Below are 25949 nucleotides of genomic sequence, written 5' to 3'. Positions count from 1 at the left end.
AGTTACCAGAAACACTACAGCTACAGTCTGAAAGTGAAAAAGTGTAATTCTACACCTTGCTCCTATATACATTTCCCTTTGCAAAAAACCTGGATAAAGCACAAAATTATACAAACTTTATACCATGAAACAAGAATACAGAAAATTTTCTACACAGGTTTCAGTGTTCACCCCTTGCACAAAATTTATTCATTATTGGCATTTCATAGCCTGTACTTATTTAAAATGCAGGACAGAAGTAAATGAATGAGCAATGCTCCTCTAGTAAACCATCATGCCTTTGGATGACAACCAATTTTGATCTATAGCTCTAAAGCAAGACATTTCTTATGCTGTTCCTGGAAAACTCTAAAGGACAGAAATCCACAGCATGAAGATAACCCTCTAAGGAATATTTTGCTCTTCCAATCTTCTTTCCAACAAAGAAACCTTTTATTCATTTTATAATAAAGGCTAGACAGGCTCACTGTACTATCAGGCAAGTTTGCATTGGCATACATTTCTAACATGACAAACAGACAGGACAGGGACTATTCTTTTGGTGCAAAGACACATTTTAAAGAGGTCCAACACTTTCCATGATTAGCATAAAGTGCTGCAAAGAGCCTTACGGCCTTACAGATTCTGCAGCCACAGAAAAAGCATCTGGTACTCATTATGACAGGCATCCCATTTAATATTTTTTTTTAAACTTTATTCTAATATACATTTAATAATCTAAATGTACACATCATGTAAACCCTTACACCCCTTGGTAACCTAAGTTAAACACATGCTACCTTATACATGCAGTTCCATAAAAATGATCCCCTTTGACAGCTATTCATCACAAGCTGGAGTAGTTAAGGCCCCATCTCTTTAATGGGCAGTGAATAAAAAATTTAAAAATTGTTAATAGACATTCTCAGCTTGTACATCATAAACTACACAAGTCTAGACAGTCTTGTCTAGTTAGACAAGACCAGACAACTTTTAATTTGAGACTCTTTCTGAGAGATGTCTATAAATGAAAACTGAATAGTCCATAGTGCAAATTACTACCTCATAAACTGCAGCATAGTAACACTTCTCCTTATGGATCTTCTTTATGAGGAAATTTATATTTCTGTAGTATAATAATAATAACAATAATAATAATGCATTATTTTACACTTATGAGGATTATATTGCACTTAATGGAAAATCCTTTACTGAGTAGTAATGTCTTTAAGCAAACCTGTGTTACAAGCAATTTTTATTTTCTTGTGTCTCCCTGCATCTTCACACAATTCTTAAATATTTACTAAAATTCCTTAGTTTCAAATCAAACAGTATTAATAATTACTGTATTTTTAAAAATTAAACAAATTGGCCAACACACCATAATATCACTATCAATCTGTCTACTCCTTTCTAATTTTGAGGCTAGTAATTATCTGAAAATTTAGTACCAAGCAATTACAGGGAGATGCAGAATTTAGTAAAACACTCTGTGATTACAGGTGGAAAGAGGTGTGGATAGGCAGTGAGAATAGAGGTGGTGTTTCTTTTAAAATGGTTGAATGCAAAAATCCAGCAGGACTCTTAACATATTAATAAATTAGAAAGGCTAACAGAGATTTTTGTAGAATTGCCATACACTATTAAATCCTCAATAATACCTAGCATTTATATAGAACTTCACATTTTTAAAGTGCTATACAAATACTATCTGGATGAAATGTATTCTCCAGAGACAGAATACAAATCCAAAGTGAATGGTGTAAAATGTAATGTAAAATGTAATTTAATTACTACAGAGAGAAACTAAATACTTCATAATCAGCTCGCTATGCATGAACTATCATGGAAGACCACACACTGTACAAGGGAAATGTACAGATATAAAATTATTATCATTCATTAAATAGGTTCTGTGACCACAAGGAATTGACACAAGAGCTGTAATTGGCTCCACAACCTTAAAATGTCTAATGCAGAAGGTGTAGGAAACACAAGGAAACCCTTCAGTGACAGACAGGCAGGTTATTTCAAGTGCTTGCACAAACCGCCTTTAAAAGCCATTATTCCTATACGTCAATGCGGATTCCATGTTTTATGGACATTAATTCTCTAGTGCCCGTTAAATACATAATAAATGAACATAGATGAGGTAAAGATGCTGTAATTGCCACATACAGCCAATATGGCAAGGGAGGAGTTTTTCCAAATGGGCAGATCCAGAGGCCATGACGAATCCCGTCACGGACATGATGAGAAGTCCAGGATATGAACAACATCCAGGGAAGAAAGCACCATGAGTCCTTAAGCCTGAAAAGCTGCATGATAAACTTTAATGTCAGAGCCACCACAGGAATCACAGTAGAACAATGAAGAAGTGGTCTCCGTGGAAGAGTCAGAGCAGCCTGCAGAAGAGAAAAATATTACTGCCAATGGCTACAACTGTGACTAGAGAAGAAAAGTTCCATATGTGTTTACAGGTGCATTGTCAGGTGACTAAGTGGAAGCAGAAAGAAAAACATACTGTTCTTTTCCATTGCAATAACTTAGAGCCAAATTTACGCATGAGAGTTGTGTGCTGCCCTGTCTCTACTGTATGACATGAATCATGCATCCTACTAAGTACTATCATCAGCAAAACAGGGAGGGAGAGGGATGAGGAATCCTGTTTGTCACACAGTCAGGTGGAACACGGGAACTTGTATAATCTGCTGCACTGATTATATGTATTTAATTTCAAGACAATTAAAAGGAAAACAACCATGCAATACACTTGAAATATTTAGTATGTTTTACTTGAAATAAATCATGTGCTTTAATGGCATTTACTCCTAAAAATACATCCTGTATTTTACTATAGTTGTCACCTAAAGTTGGTTTAGTTGCACAGTGTTTAAAACACAAAAATAATTTTCAATAGGACAAAAATATGAGCAAAGTTATTTTGATCACCTTGAGACAGTATTTTTCATGGACAGGCAAAACAAAGTTTATAAATGAAGATCTGAAACATTTGTGACTGGGATTTTTGTATCAACAACTTGTTTAACAATAACTCAGTTGAAAGCCTGATATTTGGTTTTAATAAGGTGAATGTCTGGCTATTGACATTAGATTTAGCCATTTTAAGAAGTGATAATGTCAGTTTAATATACATGTTTGAGAAGATATTCTGTGGGTGTACTCAGTAGCAACAGCTACAACCATCACCCCAAATTCAAACATAATAAAAACCTTTAATGGTATTTTGGATTACTATTTGACAAATAAGCAGATTCTCCTGTCTGTAAGCATTCAGAAATCCTCTAACCAGGCTCCAGAGATGTAAAGCAACAGTGTATCTTTGCTGTGTTGAACACATCCTTCACTGCACATAGTGCAGAAGGGAAAAAAAGCATCTCAAACCTGTTCATTCTTCAGTTGTGTTAATCCTTGCAGGATTCAACAACAAGAGGGACTGGCAGTGAGACTCTGAAAAAGGTTCATCAAGCTCATGCATAATTTAGATAACTGATGGAACACTACTTTCCCTGCAAGGAAACTTTGACGTAGCCTTAACCAGTTTATTAACTGATTAGAGATGGGAAGTTACAGACTACCTTGAAATATAACAGCTCATGCTTTAAACCATAGCCAACCTTAAAAGGCCTGCAGAAAGCTCTGTTCTATTAGCTTCCGACCACACGCTTTCCCGTGACTCCTGATCAGGTAATGGGATTCAAAAGCTCACAAACTGTCTCAACTATTTTTAACTCTAATGTTGCGGACCCAATTTCTTTAAGTTGGAGCAAAAGGTGTATTTTCTTCAGCTCTGGTTCTGTTTCACACAGCAGACTGTTCATGGATTAAGGCAGAAAAATCTTGTGATGGGGAAATTGTTTATCACCTGCCTTACAAAGAGTCTGATTTTTGTTACTGTCAACAAAAGGCTCAAAAGTACATACTAACTTAATTTTGAAAAAACCTGAATAGTGGTATGTTTCCGCAGATAATCTGGCCTCTATTTCTGCACTTTGGAAAAAAAAGAGTAATGAAGTCTAAATTAGTCTTTTCCCTCTGGCCTATTAAGGTTTAAGTGCCAAGAGCACACAGTGAATAAGGAAAATTTTAATGATACTTAGGTACACAGTTTATCAGTATAGGTGCCAAGGTGATGCTTAAATTCTTTGCATGTAAATTTCAGATGGCAGGGTTGTTAATACAGCAAACCTGAGTGTTCAATGTCAGCAAGAGAAAGTCCTATTCTGTAACAGCAGTACAGCCATCAAGCTTCTGATATGGTGTTGCCCAAGGTCTGAGAGAACATTGTGTTTCCTCTTTTACATTCTGTGACTAAAGGAACACTTACATCCTTGAGTTGGCAAGCCCTGGAGACAGACAGGTAGCTCTGTTTGCTAATATAAGCTGCTATACTCTCTTTCTCCTAACAGGCAAACTTGTTTGCCTTTAGAAAGCACCAGACCTTAAAAAAACCCCCCAAAACTACGAAAAACAAACAAACAAACAAACCAACAACAACAACAAAAAAACCCCAACAACAAAGAACAAAACAAAAAAAAAAAAAACCACCACTGCAAAACACAAAAAAACCCCTCTTTTCTGCCTCAGACCTCCAGGAAAATGTTGCCAACAGAATTTATTTACAAATGACCTTTTCCATTTGCCTACATATGCAATCAGATGCAAGATGATCTTGCAGTTGCTGCTCCTCCAGCCTCTCTCACTACAATGAGCAGCTGGAGACAGGATACAATAACTGCATGCAGGAGAACACACGCAAATTATCTGCTTTAATGCTCGTGGTAACACCGTGGATGTTATGTAATAACAGATGTTCCCTCACTGATATTCTGCGGTTCAGCCCTCTTCAGGCTTCACAAACCTGAAGTCTTTAGTTCATAGTAACATATTCATTGTAACATATAGCAGTAATATTAACAGTATAGTAACATATTCAACACTACATCAATTTGCTTGTGCAAAGCTTATTCTCTAGTTCCAGAAATGCTCCTGTACAGCCCAGGTCAGTCATGGGTGACATATTTCCCAGCAGTGCCAGTGTTATGTATGTTTGCCACCCACTGCATGTTCTACACTTCCAGAATTTGGTGACTCTTTAGCACAACACAGCAATTTTTGCATGTCTGTTCTGCAACATGAGTGTCTGGTGGAATCTGGGAGCAGCCCATCATGTCATACCAGCGCTCTTGACTGACAACAGGCTGCAGGAACTACCACCTTTGGAGTAGTCAGTGAGACAGGTTCTCCTGTACTTGTGTGCACAGTAAAAACCACATAGAGCACAAAGAACTACAAATTCCAAGTAGTGTAGTCATTGTAGACTTCATCCTCATTGCAAAAATAATGTGGGCAAAAGGTCAGATCACATGGTACTTGGTACACAAGTATTTATCAGAGCAAACATACAAACACCACAGGTGACTATTTACCCTGAATACTGCAGAAAAATAATGATGACCATGAAAAACAGACCAATGGCCAAACAATCCAAGTGCTGAGTGGCATCAGCAGGAACAGAAGTAGGTGACTAGAGCAGTGTGAAGGTAGCAATTGGAGGTAGAAGGCAGTACCGCCTTGTGCTGCACAGAAAGGTTACTCCAGAAAAAATAACTCGTCATCAGATTTAAAAGTGATGATGATGAGCTTTATTGGTGATTGTGTACAGTAACGTGAAATATACTATTGGTACAAATTAGTAATAGTGGTGTGGTTGGTTAATTAGACTTATTAATTTATTAGTTACTTAGTAATGTGTTGCAAAAGCAGTAAACTTGTTAGTATCTTAAAGCACTTACTCTCAACCATGCAATTTAAAGACAAAGAATGGGACTGTAACTACAAAATACGTAGTAAAAAAGTATCCCATGAAGTGATAAATTATATACATGACAGCCTGAAATTATGCCAAGAAACTGACAGGCACGTCATATAAGCCAAGGAAAAAAAAATTACATATTACAATCTGATCTAGCAGGCCAGACAGCACACAGAAGAAAAGTTTACGGGGATTATGTTACATCACAAACCAAAGGGACTCTGATGGCACTGTAAGAAGACAAAACCTGTAAGAGATTATAATTCCTTTTTTTAAGGACAGAAGCATTGTACTTTTCTGCCATTGAAAGGAATTAAACTACAGTATTTGGCTCAAATGAAGTCTCACCTAAAATACTACTAATGGTTTTGGACAGGACCCTTTAGATGTAATTTAGGCAAAAAAGCAATAGATAAGAGAGGAGAAAAATAGTATGAGGTTTAGAAAACAAAAATTTGTTTCCTTAAGATTTTTTTTGAAAGTTATTTAGTTGAGAAGATAGTCTTTGCAAAGCATAGGAGCTTTGCAAATTGTAATGATGCTTTTACTCTAAGAGTCAAGAGATCTACACTGGATTATTTTCTTTATTAGCCAAGTTAACATATGGAAAGCAAATAAGTTGGTAGGCAAATCACTCTTAAAAAGTCTTTGGGCATCTTGTCTTCTCCTTACCTCAGCTAAATACATTTGGCTACAAAAAGGGCTATGATTCCACCTGCAATGTTTTGTGTTTCCGATTCAAAAAATATTTTGGGGGAGATCACAGAAATCAGCATTCTTTTGCAAAAATAAACCTTAAAGGACAAGAGAACTAAATCTAACTGTCATCAACAATTAGAAAATTAACTGCTATCTGCTTGGGAACTGTGCTAAAACAACAGAGGAAGAAATTAGGTCATAAAATTACAAAAATTTACTTGGTTTCACATAGTAGGGATAGGCTAGGCTACACAAACATTCCCCATCAAGAAAGGTGCAAGTATATTTAACCTTGCCTCACTACCAAGTGGCAAGTCACCTCCCAATTCCATAACACAATTCAACAGTCACCTTCTCAAACTGACATCGGTGAAGTGTGACATCTAGTGGTTGTAATTAAGAAAAATACTGGTAATCATCTCAAATGCATGAAAAAGCAGCAATAACATTTTTATACTTCCTAATAGCTAGCCATTTATTTACTTGCATTCAATGATTTTAAAATAAGAAAAAACATATGAGACTAATTAGAGATTTAAATTCTATTCCATATTGTTATTCAGTAATAACATTATGCGATCAATTAATCAACCAAGCTAACTTTCCTTCTCTTCACATAGTTTTGTAATTGCACAGCATTTCTACACGCAAGAAGTACAGAAAAAGGGAGAACAAGGGACTTCTTATGGAAGAATGATGCCAGGCACCAGGATATGCTGGAGCCTGACTGTCCATCTGGCAAGATGGTGGTCAGTGGTATCCTGGACTGCACTGGGAATGTGGCCAGCAGGCTGAGGGACCCAATTCTTCCCTTTCCCCTCAGGACTGGTAAAGCCAAGAGGGGAAAAGTGACCAAAAGCACAAATAAGAGGAATCTTTTCTCTACAATAAATAGCAATACTGTACATAAACAAAAATTATTTTTCCATTATAAGTCTGATTTTTACGTCTCAACTAAAAGCAGTATTTGCCTCTTGCACTTAGCTGTCACTTAAATATTTTTTAAAAATTGGTAAACCATTGTTCTTCTTTACTTACATGAATATAAATAAAACAGGGGTTACTTCCTTCCTCCCTGCCTGCCTTTTACCTATTTTCCTATGAACAGTTAGCTATTCCCTATGAACTTAATAGTACTATGAGCAAACTAGAGGAGGAAAACTACTGGAAAAGAGTGCCATAATCTGGTAGCACTAATGCAATTGCGAAACTCTGTCCTAACAAGCAGCTCAAGCAGTTCTGCAAATAGATGATGATACATTCTCTGCTTAACAGGAGCCAATACACCTTTTTACATTTATTAATAAGCTGATGCTTGCTTACCTAATATTTTTTTTTCTTTTTTCTCCAGTGAACTGTATCTAAATGCAACTCAAACTGCCTTTTTAAAGGTGACAGCTAACATATAGCTTGTTCATGGAAGAAATATTTAGGGCTGGCTAAAACAAATGTACTACCCATAATGACCTAATTAAATTAAACAGAAGGTCTATCATTTACGTTTCAGATATTTCTACCCCACATTTCAGGTACTTCTAACCCTTACTGTAAAGAGGGATGGAATAATCCACTTCATCCACAAAAGTGTGCAAGGCAGCACTTAACTCCTTAAGCTGGATAACAAAGCAGCTATGTAATACATGTAGAATACCATGTACACATGCAAAACTCTTTTTTTCCTTTCTAAGGAGCAGAAACTGAACACTACATGTAACATATTTTTATGGCTTTAAAATTTGTAACAACTGCATAAAAACATAATTCCTGTATGGCTATGAAATGTATTTAATTAAATTATCAATGGAACTTTTTTTGTCTAGGACATGTAGAAGAACAGTAACGTAAACAGTGATAAATTAACAAATTACTGATCTATTGACTTACCTTTAATGACAGAGATCCAGCAAGAAAGAAGTGGTCCACATCAATGACAGAGGCAAGGAAGCCAGCCAGGGTGACCTCAGTGAAGTCACTTTTCTTCCTGAGTCCAACCACTATTGCCCAGGACCACATCCCCAGTATACCATGCACTGCATTATCAGATAAGGCTCGGAGCCAGTCATTTTGCTGAATGAAGGAAAACTGCAGGAGTCTGTCTGCTACAAAGCAGAATATCCCCAAACCTAGACTGGAAAGAACTGACGCTGTGCTGAAAGTCTGGAGAAGAGCATGGGCCTTTTCAGTCTCAGATGCCATGACAAGAACCATGTTGCAGCACACAAAATGTCATCAGGACACACACTGTGCATTGTCCTTTGTATCGTCAGTTCTTCTGTAAATGTCAGAGATCAGAAAGGAAACTATTAAACAAAGAAAATCCATTTGCACAAAACATTTGTCACCACAGCTACAACTGGGCATTAAGACCCCAATTTCACTGTTTGCATTTAACATTGCCTGGGAATTTTTTATTTCAATTAGTTTATTGACTAGAACACTATAGGTTTGAATTAAAACACTGGGTCTTTTTTAATTCGAAGCAGCACAAGTAACATGGAGAGCTCTAATTCCACTTACTGAAATCTTAAATATTCCAAAATAATCTGAAACATCTCTGTGATAATACACTGTTTCAAGATTCCTTCTTACCTTAAATACATTATTTAATCCAATTAAATACTTTACACACTAATAACAAAAGAAGATTCAGTTTAGAAGATTCTTACTGATGCTCAAAATCCCAGCTTTCTCTATAAAATAACTGTTAAAACTGAGATTGAGATTTCCATCTATAATCCAAACCACTGCTTTAATTTACATTCTTTGTTAACATATGTGGCACTCCCCTGGGACCCTTTCCTGAGTAATGCCTTGTTTAATTTGGAGACTGGAATGCAGAACAAACCTTAAGAAAACCAAACCCACTAAAATATCTTCATTTTTTATAATGAACACAAAGACAACAACCATTTAGTCAAGTAAAGTAATCAAAATCATCTCTTTACAGAGCAAAACTACCTAAGCTTTTCCTCAGCATGTGCTCCAGCAGAGAAGTTGGCTGTTACTTTTAGGACTTATCTACTGTCTGCTACCTTATCTTCATAAGTCCTCTTTTTGCAAGTGAAGTTCTAACTGTCCCAGCTGTTATGCAAGTCTTTTTGGGAAGCTATACAGACAGACCACAGTTTTAAAGCCTACATCCTGCCTAAAAATGGATACTTCCCATCAGTTCACCATTTTTGCGCAATACATTAAATCTTGACAACCCTTCTTTGTTAGGTGAATTCTTATTCTGAAGGGCCTTTTTGAGTGTATTAGACTTCTTCCTAAGCTGACACATAACAATTTATGATTTTAAACATACTATAAATCCCACAAGATATAGATGTTCCAGATTATTTACATGCCTGCCTGTTGTAGAATTATCCACAAGACAGAACTACTGGCACTCTCTGTAGGAAAAGAAAAAGCCCACTGAATCATTTATATAGAAAACATTTTAAAAAGTAAAAGAGAAGAAAGCATGAATAATACATGGACTTTGCACAGAGATAAAAAAAGCGGGTCAAGTTTGGAGTCGGTTAACCATGACTACCTCTTCTGAATGAATGTGTAGACACAAAGTATTTCCTGAAACTATGGAAGTGCTGTCTTCTGGTGGGTGACCTTATGGTACACAGGACATTGCGGAATAAATTCCATGTTAAAGAAAAAAATGGCACTCTCTTCACAGATGTTTATTCTATATGGCCATCATGTCAGATTGGATTTCATTTAAAATTACAATAAAGGTTGTGTAAGAATACAATCTGTGAGGAGGTGATGTAGCAACATACCTTTAAAAAGCTCACCAGTAATCAGAATCAAACGTCCCCTGGGACTAGGAGAACATTTTTTTTCCACTGCACGTGCCTTACTCCAGTAGGCAACATCTATAGTCTAGGCCTCAGTGTTGAGCCTCTGTGCTTTCTGAATCCAGTCTGCCCAGTCCAGTGCAGGAAATACCAAACACCACTTGTTCCATCCTAAATAAAAACAAACCAGGCACCAGTAAGCACCAATATTAAGCAAAACAGCATACATGAAATATGAACAACAGTAAAAAAATCCAGAAAGAATAAACATATATTTAATTAATTAATATATATAATTGAGGTAAAAGCAACTTCAGCTAAGCTTTGAAGCTCTGTAAAAGAAAGCAGAAAAAAACATAAACCAAGAGAAGAGCAGAAATAAAACCTGAACATGATAGGAACTAAAAAATAATAAAACACAAAACCAAAAACAAGTCCAGTCTTCTACTGCCTTTCAACAGATAGAGCAATCCATTTTCATAGATTTCTTCTTGTGCCTAGACGATTCCCACCTAATGAAATGTTTATTGAGTCCCATCCAGGGATGTCTTTTTAAATTCCACCCCATCACTTAGTGACCCTGGAATAGACAAAGGGGGACCTAAAAATTCATGTAGCAACAGAGGTCTGCGTCAGTTCTGTGTTAGGCTTACGCTCGTGCTATGGGTGGTATTAGCATGTGTTCCTTGAGCCAGAATGAAGAACAAGATGCACAACTGGCTTCAGGTTGACCACAGTCAAGAGCCATGTCCAACTGCTCTTTTTAAACCATCTGTTTCAGCTTCCTTTTGAGACAAAAATGAGTGCCGCCTATGTAAAAAACAAGTCACATTCCCAGGTACAACAGAATTTCCCAGAATTATTCTGCAGATCAAGAAGAAAATCAGACCACAAAAAGCAAAACTCTGGTCAACCAAAATAATATCTGAAATTATAAATTTTAATGTACAACTAGAACATTTTTTCTCCCTGAAAAATGATGCTTTTCAGGCTCTTTACAAAATATCACAATAAAGTGTAGATTTTCCAGCCTATAAATCTCAGAAAGCAGTTGTGTAGCTTACATTCTTGCTAAAACAGAAAAGTGGGGAATAATTCACACGAAAATGTTTATAGACCTCTGTGTGGTCAGTACGGTTAACATCCTGAAGGGAAGTTCTAGGTTGGTTTTACATATAACAGCTGATAGAGTAACCCAGCTTTGAGTTGTTGTTTTTCATGACATTTTTACATGAGATAAAGCACTGAGCATAATCTCCATCTATAGTCTCAAAATAGAATTTTGTAGATACGCTTACTTTAATTTAAGGAAATTACCAAAATAATTTTAATGAACACACAATTAACACTGTAAATTACTGTCACAAGAAGTTATTTAGATCAAAACTGTAAATGCACTTTTGGGAAAACAGCTAAGAGGCTATGGCGTATGATCAAAACAAAAATCAAATGGCTAAAATTACCACTTAGAAATATTGCTCTGCATAATTTTTGCCCCAGTTTTGCATGACGCTATCAGATACGTGAATACATAAAGGAATTTAATGCATAAAGTTACCAAATCACAGAATCGGTTAGGTTGGGCAAGACATCTGAGATCATCTAGTCCAACCTACAACCAAATTACATCCTGCCAACTAACAGAATTATGCATTCTACTCAAGAAGTAAAAAGACTTGCAATCCTTACAATTCCATAATCTCCTAAACCCCTCCTTACTTGATATTGGATGTTAATTTATGTTAAAAACTGCATGAAGTAGAATTAAGACACCAGCTCAAACCTTTAGCATACAATCTCGTGGAAAAGGAGATCCCAGCCTAAGCCTCTCTGTGAAGAACTGACAGTGGCAGCATTTTTGGGTCAGGTAATTTCAACACAATACTGGAGTAATCACGCAAATATTTTTGGGGCAGATAATTACAATGCATTATTCCAGTGATCTAGCAAGTATCTTTGGGCCAGATATTACGCATTTTTGGGGCTGGAGAGGGCAAAAGCCCAGAAGGAAGCGGTAGGATTTTACTAAAATGCTGAAGAACAAACTAAATTAAGCCGAGCAGGAAATTAACCAGGAAACCCGAGATCAGCAGGAGCGTGAAGGGAGGCGCGGGCCTCGGGGCGCCGCAGCCGCCGCCGCCCGCCGCGCCCGCCCCGGAGCCCACCTGGAGCGCGGCCGCCGCCATCCGCCCTTCACCCCATGGGGCTCGGCCAGCCCGATCCCGGCCGGAGCGGGCTGGGAAGCCCTGAGGCAGCGGGCTGGAAAGCGCCCCAGGGAGCCGGTTAGGAAGCATGCGTGGCCGCGGAGCAGGCTGGGACCCGGGCCCGCCTCCTCTCCTCCCATTCCCGCCCGGCGCCGGCAGCGGGGCTGGTTGTGAGGGAGAAGTGTTTACTGGATTATTAAATGGAGGGTTTGGATGTTCGCAGTTTGGCTCCTTTAATTGCTGGGAGGGATATCGATGATGAGAGTTTAGTGTTTTGTCATTAAGGACATGGTGCGCCTCTGACAGACCACAGAGCAGAGAAGTGTCTTCTGTATTTAAATTAGTACTTATTTACTCAAAGAGAGCACTATGGAAAGCATTTAGGAAACATTTTATTAAGACTTTTTGGTGTGAGCATCTGAACAAAAGCACGTTTTTACAGTGAAAACTTCTCGTGTCTACCCTGGTCATTTCAGCAGCAATCCATCAATCCACTTGATTCGAACATATATTCAAACATTAAAAGCAGTACTGTCAGGTCAGGCCTGATCTATTTACACAGCAGTGCTGCATTATCGCAACTGTTCCCTTTCCCTATACCAAATATAGCACTGCCGTTATTACTGATATTACACTGGCACCTGACAGACTTCACCAGGAATATTCTGGCAACCTGTCCCTCTGGCTTCAGCCTTCATTCCTCTCTCCCTGCAGAGCCTCCTCAGACACAGCTGGGACAGCTCCTGTGAGGACAGGGAACACAGGGCTTCACCTCCCAGAAGCGGCAAGCAGAGATTCAATATCCTGAATGACTTTAGAAGTTTTTTCCAAAGCCTCCAAGACGCAATCTTCACTGAGTTCTTCTGTCTCACCCCCATTTTCTTTGTTTCTGGCAGTGATACCAGATGGACTGGATTTTGTGGCAGATGACCTTTTCAGAATGTTGCTATTGTCTAATAAAACTAGTGTTACTTTGTTAAGGAAAAAAATTCAGACTCTTCCTCCTAAAGAGAAAAATTAGTCTCTGCATTTGTATTCATCATTCTGCCTTGCAAAGTCTCACATTTTGTAGCATGGTAATTACATACAGGTAAAAGAAGAAAAAGACTGTATTACTTAAAATGTCTACAACGTTTATAGAAAAATGTCTTTTAGACTTCAATTTATTCAAAAGTTACTTTGAAAAGAAAAAGGGTATTACACTTCAGTTTAACAGCATGCACTTTTCATACTAATAGAATTGAACACTGGCTTAAAGACAGTTTTAGAGTGGCTTAAAGCAGATTCAGCACAGTGCACACTTCCAGCTAGCTGAACACAATAGAACAATACTAAGGTAGCTGATAAACAGAAAGATACTGTACTGCAACAACAAGCCCAAAGGCAATGGTGTTGTTCCTCTTTCAATAACAGATCAGCAGATGACTCTTAGCAAAACTGATGGAATACACATTAAAGGGCTTTGTTCTCTGGTGACTTTACATTTTAGTTTTGTACTTCCACACTGCTTTTTTTTTTTAATCTTTCCCACAACATAAGTGATAAACCAAAAAAGATAAGTAAGAAAATGTTGTTTTAAGAAGTGAGACAGTAAAAGAAGTTAAGATCAAGACAGAGAGCCTTTGTTGATCTAAAGTGCAGATCTGAATATACAGATAAACAGCAGAATATAAAAGTGAAAATAAAATCTTTACAGCTTTTAAAAGGATACAATTAAATCTCTGTATTTTTTCAAGCTCAGCATCAGCAGACCTGTCCAAAAAAAGAAAGGTTATTTCTCAAGGATATATTCCACTTCAGATTTTTTTAACAGTTTCCAGCAATACTGAGAATTAGATTAGCAAAATCTCTGTCTATGATTCAATGGCTGACATTTGTAAATCATTTGTGTTTCAAAAATTTGGTCTCTGCTCTAAGAATAGTTTCTTTGCTGTAAGTATGTATAAATAGAGATAGAATTTTCATTTCATCAGCTATAAAATGCTATAAATATAATATAGCTGATGCTATAAAATTCATCAGCTGAATCTGTTATAATTTAAGTAACAAGTGCAACTGCAATTGATTTCAATTAGCACATTTTTAATATTCCAATGTTTGCAGATGATGTCAGTAGATTTTTGGTCAGAAAGTAGCAAATGCAACTGCAATTGATTTCAATTAGCACATTTTTAATATCCCAGTATGTTTAGAGATGATGTCAATAGATTTTTGGTCAGTAGCATGTATTAAAAAGGACAAATACATCAGCAAGAGATACAACTGTCATTAGGCAGTTCAAAGTACTGTTTTAGATGCTTGATGTTCTGTTAAAAAACATCTTTCTTGATCTGATATCTTTTCACTGCAAGACACCATCTTTGTAACATTAGCTGTCCTTTGACAAAGGATTTCTGATTTTTAAGAGAGGCAAAACTCAGTGAAACCTTCACCTGAAACTCACTGAACATTTTGAATACTGAATGAAAAATATGAAACCATATACAAAATAAATGGACTTTAAAAATAAATTTTCATTTTTGACCATTAGGAAATGCAAGATATAAAATTCAGATTATAATATTTTTGAGTTTTGTTTTCAACGTTATTTATAGTCAATTATTTGGGATAAAGATGAATACCAATTTTCTTCAGTTACAGAGTGTGCAGGATATTCAGCAATCTCTCTCCTTTCATTCAAACTTTTGCACCATTCTATTGCTGTTCTGATGTACCTGTGTTAATATGAAAATTCAAAAAACTAGTCATTTATATGAGAAATAAACTCCATTTTTAAGAGAAAAACTGAAGGCACTAAGGAATACACCTGGATTTGAAATAAAAAGCTATGATTCAAAATCTAGCTTTTTCTCCTAGCTTACCTTGCCATTTTTTTTGTCTAGAATCTTCTTCATATTTAGATCTATAGAGTTATAGTAAATTATAATAAAGCTGTATGTTTTGCAATGAACAGTGTACAAGTGTTAATTTTTGTTTGTGAATATCTGCTTGCTAAAATGCAGCACAGAAAACTTCTGATTATTCCCATAATGAGGCTATAATTACAGCAAGCAGATTAGAAAACAATCTGTAGGCAGAGGTCAATATCTGTAATAAAGCAAAAATTGGATAAAGTGCTGTTCAGTTCTATATATCAACTCTATATAGGACAAATGCTTTTGTGTGGTTTTTTTATCCACTGTAGTAAATGCCAAGTTGCAGCTCTAGTTATTTTTCTAAAAAAACACTGCATAACAGTTATAATGGAATCACAGCATGCAGTGGCCCTGAGTCACACAGGTCTCGAATCTTTGCCAGAAATAAGATGGAGCTTTTATCATTATGTGTTTGGTCCATCCCTACCAGTTTATTATCAGTAAATACTGTTTCTTCATCTAAGAGGATTTATAAAGAATAATTTTTATATTTAAATTGAACAACTAATTCAAATTACCTTTCATAGACTCCAGGATTACTTATTTGTATTAGCTGCTGTAGCCCATCAGGAGTAGTTAACTTACACCACCCTATATCTTCATTTATCTTAGGAGGAAAAAAAAAAAACAACGAACTCAAATACTAATTTTCTGCTGCAGTCCAAAGGGGAAAAAACCTCAATTATAATATGGTAATTTAAGAATGAAACATCTGTGAACAATCCTCTTTAAAAACTTGCAAGTCTGTGGTTTGCTAGGGATAGAATCTGCTATAGTCTGCTATGACAAATGCAGTGAAAAACACCTGGAACATGCCCCAACTCCTCCTTTGTGCTATTCAAGAATAAATTATTTCTAGAAGTGTATAAAAATGTCTCCAAACCTGTAGAATTCTCAACTCTTTTTTGTTTTTGTACTTTATTGGCATCAGAACTTTTGTTTGGTATTCTCATTACTTTCCCAGTAACACTTTTTCATGGAAAGCTTTAGGAATAGTCCTTCCTCTAAGTCACATGTTACCTGGATCTCGCTAGAGGAAGAGCTGAAATCCCAAACCATAGTCAGGGACATCCTATCCAAAAAAACAGCATGGACTTTATGATCTGAGTACACAACCAGTCTTCCTGTACTGGGAATAACCTTTTCATGCAGCAAAACCGGCAACATTTCTCGTCCATCAGTCTCAGATACCTAGAACCAAACAAATACATTAAAAACTTGAAGAAAGGCTATTTACATCATTACAACTGTCTGTATCTGTTCCAGATTTTTTATTCACTTGTTTTTCCAGATCACAACCAGCTCTCTTCATCATGCAATTGCTTCTTAAATATAACTTTTAAATGCGTGCTTTTGATTCCCAAATATCTGCCTTCCTATCTGTGAAGATACACTTTTTAGATTCTTTCCTCTAGATTATGTCCTATTCCCTACACTCTGTAGAATCATCCTTATAACACTGCAAGATTTATAAATTTTCAGCTACATACCACTTTCCAGCAGCAGAGATAATAACTATGACTTAATGACAATTTTGTTTTGCAGCAATACTGAAGAATTCTGAGGAGAGAAAAAAAACCAAAGTATCAAGCATTTAATTCCTACTATGTCTTCCAAGCACTTGCAAATTTTGTTCTGTAAGTTTAGATATGCCCTCAGTGCTAAGATAACTTCCTTTAATTTTTATACTTTAATAATAAGCATTTTGTGTAATTTTGACTCCTGTCCTTTCTAAGTCAGCAGAATTAATGTAACAAAGGTAAAGTTACTTGGTTGCCTGAGTAATAATTGAGGATATTGAGTATGGATGTCCTGGCACATCTGGAGGTAGGCTGATCACTGAATACATCTTTTCTTCTACCTGAGTAAAGAGCAGAAAGAAGAGTTAGTTACAGGTACTGTAGCATGAAAACAGAATTAAGAGCAAATTATAAAATTTCTAACCTCCCAGAAGCCAACTATCATCACATTTAAATCTGCCACAGAACACAGACAAATATCTGATTGAAAATTGTATCCTTAAGCCTATGCCTGTGGGAAAAAAAATTCAAATACTCAGTTTCTTTACACTCTGTAAGAACCAGGAACTTTTCCTGTCAGACAGTAGACTACAGGTCATTACTGAGCAGCAATGTTTGACTACAAGTTAAAGGCTAGGTTCCAAGAGTACAAACTTGATCCTTAACTCTGCTTTAAAAATACAAGGTATTGCATTAGCACTTGAGAGGACCTCTCCTCTGGGGGAACTTAACAGACAGGCACAAAGACAAAATCCTTTTCCACAGACCAACTGGTCTGCAGCAAAGCCAGAACAAAACCTGCATCTTCTAGGTTCAGTCTTCATACAGTAGAAAATACTTCCAAGTACAAAGAGATTAAACTCTAATCAATAACATTTGCTTCAAGACTAAACTTCTGAATTCATGAGAAATGGTTGTTGTAGAATCTTACTCTTGAGTTTGATAAAATAAATGTCACAATGAGGAAGAATTTTATTACTGTGTAAAATTTACAGAAATACCTTCTGAAACAGAAGGAATAATCTCATCTTTTTGTATGACAGATGGCTTGATTAAGGCATTATAGTAATTACCAGTGCAGGAACTTCACTACACACTGCATAGACAAATGTCTTAAGGAAGCTGCTAATTTGAAGGAATTTGGAACATCCTTTTAAGTAGTTCTAGTTTTTAAATAGTTTCTTACCTTTTTTGTTCCTTTTTGGATTGCATAACGTACAAAATATTTCCCCAAAAATTCTCCCTCTGACTTGAAAAATGAGTCGTCACCAGGATAAATTTCTGTGATGTTTGTCCTACCATGGATAAATCTAAGAAAAATAATAAGATTTTTAGAAAGTATTTAAAGTGCTGTGTCACTAGACAAGCAAAACAGGTTATTGAGCCTGTTATTAAACCTGCAGGTTGTTAAACCTGAAGAAAACAACAAGCAGAGACACATTTTCAGCAACTCAGGCGTGAAAAATTTCTACTGTTTCAAAAACAGTAGAATGTACCAATAATGTCTTTTAACACAGAATATTAATATTACTAGGCTCTTTGTTAGCACATGTGCATAGGGGTGGGATTTTAATAACCTAAAGAAAGCTTTTTTTGAGTCAAGATAAACACCTTCAAGAGCTGCTCATTCCACTGACCACAAAACATAGTGATCTTGTAAAGAAAAATGCAATCTTCTTAGTAGACCAGCCACACCTAGTGTACACAGAAAACTGCCAGACTGAACAATTCCTGGACAATCTAAAGGTCTTAACTGAGGAAAAAAGCTCTAAAAAACTCTAAGTGCTGGTAAACATTTTGTTTAGATGAGATGAAAATTTAGGAATTACACTGAGGAAAAATTAAGAACACTCAGCAGAAAGATTAAAGGGCTAAATACTTGTGATGCTTTTATCAAAGTGCTAATAGCAGTTACAGGAATTTCAACTTGAAAGTCCTGTTGTTGGTTGGGGTTTTTTTCTGTTTTGTTTTGTATGTTTTTTTTTTTTTTTTCTTAACCATATGGACAAGGTGACTTGCCAGGAAAATCCACAGCTGAACATGTGAATAATGTAGGTCACCAAGATAAACACTTCTAATCTGTGAAATCTTCAGCAGCAAGAGGAGAGAACTAATTTGCAAAGAAACCAAGTACCATTATTTTAAGTAAAATCTGTGGGAACTCCAGCTGTCCAGTAAGCCTTTAAAAAATGAGATTATCAGATCACTTAAACATGACTTCAGATTCAGGCCTGATATTATACCATGCTAGAAAATGTGAAGTCCAGTGAACAAACAGCAGAAACAGACTCTGACATGAAGACCGTGTTCCATTTCTCAAAGAGCGAGTAAGAGACAAACCAAGACATTTCATCTTAGAGCTTAATTCCCATAGAAATAAAGTGTTCCAGATAACAAATGGCCTCTTACATACCTGTAGAAAACACCCTGGCACCACACAACTTGAATTAGCTGATGGAATGAATACTTGTCTGTATCTTCATTCTGAAAGAAGTCACAGAATGTCCACCTGTGTGTGTAAAATACAATGACAGCCTCACTAAGTCCATATATTGGCTGTTTTGTGTGTGTGTGTTTGCTGGTAATCACTTCTGTAACTAGAACTGATGCATGCACACTTATTCAGATGATAAATGGACACATATTTTCATACTCCTCCAATTCCTTAGCGATCCACTTTAGTTACCAAATTAAACTTCTCAATCCCACAAACGATTTTTTTTATTATTTTTAGTGATGCTGACAGACAACATATGCCACTGGCCCACCTCAAAAATACTCTTTTCAAAACCGAAGAGGAAAAATCAACCCACCCCAATACAAAACCTGTGTTCTTTTTCAGTATTCTCTTTTTCATTTACATATTCATAAAGCATGTCAGAAAATATATAGTTTTTAATCTGAACTAATTACTATAGCTTCATTAGAGTAGGTTACAGAATATTGGTTTTACAATGTCAAGTTTCAAGAAGTTTCTAAAAAATCCACAACTGATAGTAATTTTAAACTTTTTTCTTCATAGCTAGGATTCAATTATTTTGCTAGAAGTTGAAGATCCAAACTGCGGAATTGTAAAGCATATGATAACAACTACAAAGTAGAGTTTAAATTACCTGTGTAGATGTGGGGCTCTGCAGCTGAGTGGCAAAGCTGTAGGTAAACAAGAAACTGTTCCATGTGTTTCAGGTTCTGCTAAAACATCACCTTCAACAGCTGTACAGCTGTTTGTCTCGTATGTCTTTATTACATTTTCCACAGTATGTAAGTTACAGCATTTTAGTGCCAAGGACAAAGGGTATTTCCATTCTTCTGGGCACAAGGAAACAGTCCAGTGCTGTGTAACCCATGTATATTCAGAAGAACAATTTGTGTGGAACAAAGGCACTACATCTCCATCTCTGTGCTCCTTTGGTTTGGCTGGCTCCCTGTATCTACCTTCAGCACAGCCACATTTATTCCTAGTCTCTATTCTTCTTTGTTTTGATGAGACTTCTGCAGCAGAATTTTTACTTGGTTTTCCACACTGATCTCTGCTTTGATAGCTGCTGTTCCTTTCAGAGGAGCATAAGGATGCTGCAGATGACTGGCTGACTTTGCATAAGAACTCCACTGTAAATTCTTGCTGCAGTTTTGACAAGTAAAGGTGAGCATAGCCATCTACAGATGAGATCTTCACACAGCCATTGTCTAAACATCTTGTCAGATCAGCTGTCGCAGGGTCAGGCCATTTAATTTCAAAGATATCATTGAGAAGAATCTAATACAAGAAAAAGGATTGGAATGTGTAGCAAGATAAAAATTACCTGCCTCCCAGAAATGCAATGAAGCATTTACATTTAAATTAATTCACTCCTTTTGCAAGGTGATGAATGGCAAGAAATGTTCTCTATTTATCTGTGTGTATGAACTCAGAGGAAGCAAAATATCTAATCTTCATATCTGCTTCCTCCTGTACTAACAGAATTCTATCTAGCAATAATGTTTTAATTTAATCCAGCCATTAATTTTTAAGGTACATGGGCAACTGACCAGGCACAACTGTACATGTTTGTGTTTCCAATGGCTACTTCAGAAACAAGGGAGAGAATGGCCAAATTAGCTTGTTCATAGCAATTATCAGTGAATTTGATAAAGAATTGCAAAAGGACACCAAAAAATAATCAATACCAGACAACAAGGCTGCAGGTAAAACTTCAGCTGAGATAAACATAATGTTATCGCAATGAGGAAAGGCAATCCTAACTATATATAGTTATATATACTTCTATATAGGAGGATGGGCTCTGAGCTGACTGACACCAACCAGAATCCTGGTGTTGTAATTCTCAGTCCCATGAAAACACTCTCAATGCTTACCACCAATTTAATCAGTATGAAATGTTTGAAAGTTCTAGGAATGGGACAAGAGCGAACTGAACATACCACTGAACACATATGCACAGCTAACCTGCATTTTGAATACTAGCTGCAGATGTGAACTGGCCAGACCATTGACGAGATCCCCCTCATGGAGCTGTCTAGACAAGTGGGTGGCGGGAGTGGCCAAATGAGAGCCTAAGCACACCAAAGGAACGGGTTGTTTTGAACTCAAGCATAAGACAAGTAGCACAGTCTAAGTATTTCTGTACCCATGAAGGTATTGTCACGGTAGTAACAGGCCTCAGGCCTTAGGTTAACTCTGCTCGGCCCCGGGCTGGCCTGTCAGGCTCATTAACAATTTATTATGAGAGCTGAAGCTTAGTAACTCTTACTTTATTATGGTGGACCACTGGAGTGTGGGAAACAGCAAGAGCCTTGAAAACATGGGCACTGTTTGGTAACAGACCACAGAACAATAAAGTGATAGTAAATTACTGGACAAGGACAACCTCAGGAGTTCTAAAAACAGTATTTTAGCTTTATGAGAAGCAGTAGTTTTTCTGAAAGTGAGGGGGAAGAAACCAAAGCAACAGAAAAGGGGTGTGGGGGAGAAGCCAACCAACATGGTAAGGTGCTTGCTGTGGCCGAGGAAAGTTACCTTCAGCATCCTGATGCAAGTAGTCACAAGGGATGCTGTAAGTTAAAAACAGTCTAGAAACCCAGCCAATCTCCAAAGAAGCCAGACTGTTCAAGGGCTGAGAGAAAGTGGAACTGACTCCTCAGTGCTAAGAGCAGAGCATCAGCTCTGTTGCACTCAATGCATGACTGGTAAGGACGGCTGTCTTTTAATTAAGTATATAGTGACACTGAGTGACAGTGCCTTAGGCAGCTAAACATTAGCATGAAGGGTGTTACTACTGAAGGGTCAGTCTAAAAGCTTTAAAACTCGTCTGATTAATCAGTTGTCTTGAGATTCCCACCATGCTGTGCTGACATTCATATTCACTGGGAACGCCCAGAGAGATGCTAATCTGGAGCAAGGCTTCCAGAAATAAATTGCTCTCTGCATGGATGTTCAGTCTGACCTGGACATTGCCCCATTCCTCCCACAGATCCCAGCAGCAATTTCACAGTACTCCAACGGGGAGATCTGACAGCCTCGGAAAATACCATCCTGTTGCACTGTGACCTCCCTGAAAAGTTTCTACTGCCAAAATATAACAACACACAAAATCCTAGGTTTTACCCTTGCTAGGAATAAACTAACTTTTAGTATTTCTTTCTACAAAGAAAATGCATTAACAGAAGTCTAAGTAACAGTTAAAACTGTAATTACAAACGGCAGTAATTTAAGAAAGATGACAGTTCCATTAGCCAAACTGCACTCGATAGATCTTCACGGCCCTCACACACAGGCATGTGAAATTATATTAAATCCACTGGAGAAGTTTTTTTTACGAAAGCATTACTTGCCTAATGTGTAATCCCACCTTTTTTCTTTCTGGAGGTATAACACGTGAAGGCAAGTACGGGCGAGCAGAAAACGCGTTCCGGAAATCTAGCGCTCGTAGAAGTTGTTCCTGTTAAAGTGCAGAGAAAAACAAACCCTATTACGATGTTGTACATGCAGTGATAACATTTTATGCTGATTTCATATTTTTTGTGGAGGTAAGGCTATGAAACCCAATCCGTTTTTTACGGAGAGAAACAAGAACTCCTGTTGGGGCCGTGATCCCCGGGGCCGGCCCGCTCCCGAGCAGGAAGGCAACTCTGGCACTGCCCAAGGGATGCTCCCCGGGACGGCGCAGGGACAGGGGACAGCGCTCCCGTCCCCAAAGGCACTGCCCACCGCATACCCGGTAGGCACTGACGACAAAGGCGACCCGCTGGCGGGTGGTCTCCGCCGGCTGGAGCGGGTGGGCGGCAGCGGGGAGCGCCGCTTCGTACAGGTACTCGGAGCCGCAAGGAGACAGCAGCAAGCGGGACCCCCCCGCGTAGTGCACCTCCACTGAGTCGTCCCCGAACAACACCATCAGCCTTTCTGCCTCCATTGCTCGGAGGCCGAGCCAGAACCACGAACGGTTCTCGGACCCAGGCGACAGAAGCGGCCGCGCCGCCGCACGGCGGGAACGGCGGGGCGGCGCGACCGCCCGAACTCCCGCCGAGCTCCGCCCGAGTTCCGCCACGAGCTCTAGTCGAGCTCCGCCCAAAATCCGCCGAGCTTCCCCTGATATGCTGGTGATCCCAGCTCAATCCGATGGTGTGGCAACGGCGCTTTCCTGCTCCCTCAGGCAAGATGAGGGCATTTCGTACACACATCTGTAAAATGAGCTTGAGGGAACTGCGCACGGTGTCCTTGTATTTTTTTTTTCTTAATAAATTTTAAAATAAGTTTTTATTTGCTGAAAACGGGGGGTGAGCCAACACATAGCTCTCTATCTAGAGCTGGGCAGTAGAAGTCTTATCTGAACAGGAAGACCAAGATGCCAAAGGACAATTTTAACATGATGCCTAGTTGCCTTTTTTTGACGATTATATACACCCTCCACCAATACTTACAGTTTAATCAAAGCTGATTAAACTGTAAGTTTAAGTGGCTTGACAGTTCGCAGCTGAGTGACAATTATTATCGACCCCCACTCCCAGCCCTCAGCAAATGCAGTTGAATATCTCCACTAGTCCATATGGTCTCTCTTAGCTCCCTTACCTGCTTAGGGAAGTACAGGTGCCTCAGATCAGTGCAATCATCGACTGACTGCATTCAGTGCAACCTTCCATTCTTGACAGCTGTTGTCTTAGCAGAGAGTAGATCAACACCCAGTCAAGTGGCTGCTGACACAGCCAACATCAAAAAACCTTGATTCTATTCAGAATACCCCTTTTTAATGAGTATTATCCTGTTCAGTAGGTGTCTGAAGCAAGTTTCAAAGTATATATTGGGATTATGAATGAATTATGAATATTATTATTTATGGATGATGCATTGCATTTTGCTCACAATTTCACTGCTCTGGTTGGAACCCTCAGCATGGGAACTGTGGAAGTAGGTCACACAGGCTGAAGTAGAGGTGGCAAATCAGCTGTTCAGGGTACTGTGTAGTAGCTTCCCTGAGTTTTGGCTGGAATGTCATTTTCTGTTCTGGTATCAACTAATGATCCACAGGCATCAACTGGATAATTAGAACTATAATTTGGTCAGAGAGAAGTTGCAAACTTCAGCTGTCAGTAATTCAATGAGTTGTATGTAATAGGAAGGAAAGGCAGAATACAATAAGAAAATAATGTCCCAGTGGAAAATAAAGATTACTAGTACAAACCAGACCGAGTGTCACTTACATTCAGTGCCACAACAGATTATTCTATTGAAAAAAGAAAGCAACCTAGCTATGTGCAGTTTGTGATACCTCATGTGGTTGGGCCAGTCTTGCTTCTCTCTAGTGGTACAATTATTCTTAAACCCAACAGTTAAAACCCAGTGACCTCATCTGTTAAAAAAAAAAAAGCCAAAGGCCAGTAGCAAGAACTTCTTTGCAGATTTTAAAGGGAAATACTGAGAACAAGCTGCATTTCTGGATATGAAAATCATGCAACAGCAAAGCACATGCAAAGCAGCAATTCTTGCAACCCATTCTGAAATTTGTTTAAACAAAGTGTGATTTTCAAATACTAAATTTTTTTGCTAAATCATAATAATTTGTCAAGAGTGGGAAATAGTGCACATACTTTTACTGATCTGTAAAGCCTGGGTCTCATGCTCAAATTTGAATGTAAAGCCTATTTCTTTTCAGAACCAGTGCTGAAGAACCTTGCTTCACATCTCTCCCAAATTTTGCTTTCCATGCACCGGTGCCTGCACTGATTTACCATGATGCTATTAAGAAAATATTTTTAAAAAGTTGTACATTTGCAAGGCATAGTTCAGAAACCTGTAGATGAGAAACTCAATTTTACACAGTGAATTTGAAATTTGTAAATGATAAAATTCAGGTGAAATAACCTTTAAACTCTCATTACTCATCTCTATCATACACAGAACAATGGGTGATTAAGAGTGGGCAGACAAGCAGCAGACAAGAGGATCCTGACAGTGAGAAACCTGCTGCTTTCTTTTGCTCTCTCACATTCACTAGCTTGTATTGAAGTTCTGTGAGATTTAAGATAAGTGGCTAATACTTGAGTGTTTAACGAAAATATTATCCTGGTTTTTTAATGAAGTAGGACAGAGTTAAAACCAATTTTTCCCTGCTGCAGTAAAGACTGAAAGCACTTACAAAGTTCATATGTACTATATGGACTATAAACTTCTATGCTACTTTGAATGAAAGTCTCACATTATGATTTTTAATATTTTCAGTGGAGGAAAAACCTTGTATTACAAACTTGACTTTAGCTGTTTTCTATATATACAGTTCCTAACTCCTGATTTTTTTTACCCAATGATTTGGTATGCTTCTTATCTACTCATAAAATTACTGTTTCCACAAGCTGACAGTACATCTGGAGCTGACAGCTGCCTGACAGAAAAAGACAACTCACCACAAATCATGCAAACCAAAACATGTAAAATGCATGTACCTTACTTTAAAGCATATATGAATGCTTGTTCCTTGGGATTATAAGTTCTGAATAAAAATAATTTCCAC

At 37.7% G+C, this 25949-nt stretch overlaps 2 protein-coding genes across 6 annotated transcripts; both read right to left on the bottom strand.

Moving 5' to 3' along the window:
• Positions 1-410: 410 nt before the first annotated feature.
• On the bottom strand, positions 411-12627 carry TMEM267 (transmembrane protein 267). The gene is made up of 4 exons (XM_059836873.1): positions 12474-12627; positions 10291-10479; positions 8399-8786; positions 411-2384 (listed from the first exon to the last, which is right to left on the bottom strand). The coding sequence occupies exons 3-4, from the start codon at positions 8720-8722 to the stop codon at positions 2049-2051; spliced, it is 660 nt and encodes a 219-aa protein (XP_059692856.1). The 5' UTR covers positions 8723-8786; positions 10291-10479; positions 12474-12627; the 3' UTR covers positions 411-2048.
• A 259-nt stretch (positions 12628-12886) lies between these two features.
• CZH5orf34 (chromosome Z C5orf34 homolog) lies at positions 12887-23472 on the bottom strand. Of its 5 annotated transcripts, none has more exons than XM_059836866.1 (12): positions 23163-23471; positions 22797-22886; positions 20061-20704; positions 19361-19456; positions 18134-18257; positions 17197-17288; positions 16918-16987; positions 16448-16618; positions 15946-16034; positions 15134-15226; positions 14224-14264; positions 12887-13474 (listed from the first exon to the last, which is right to left on the bottom strand). In XM_059836866.1, exons 1-12 carry the CDS (start codon positions 23355-23357, stop codon positions 13281-13283), a joined length of 1899 nt encoding a protein of 632 aa, XP_059692849.1. In that variant the 5' UTR covers positions 23358-23471; the 3' UTR covers positions 12887-13280. The 5 variants fall into 5 exon arrangements, 4 of the variants coding, with proteins under 4 accessions (XP_059692849.1, XP_059692851.1, XP_059692850.1 ...); XM_059836868.1 differs by having other exon boundaries at positions 23310-23468; XM_059836867.1 differs by lacking the exon at positions 15134-15226 and having other exon boundaries at positions 23163-23472.
• Positions 23473-25949: the final 2477 nt, after the last annotated feature.

Source organism: Haemorhous mexicanus, chromosome Z, assembly GCF_027477595.1.
Source record: "Haemorhous mexicanus isolate bHaeMex1 chromosome Z, bHaeMex1.pri, whole genome shotgun sequence".
Lineage (NCBI taxonomy): Eukaryota > Metazoa > Chordata > Aves > Passeriformes > Fringillidae > Haemorhous > Haemorhous mexicanus.
The sequence above is the reverse complement of the archived record's forward strand: the minus strand, read 5'-3'. Positions and strand labels throughout refer to the sequence as shown.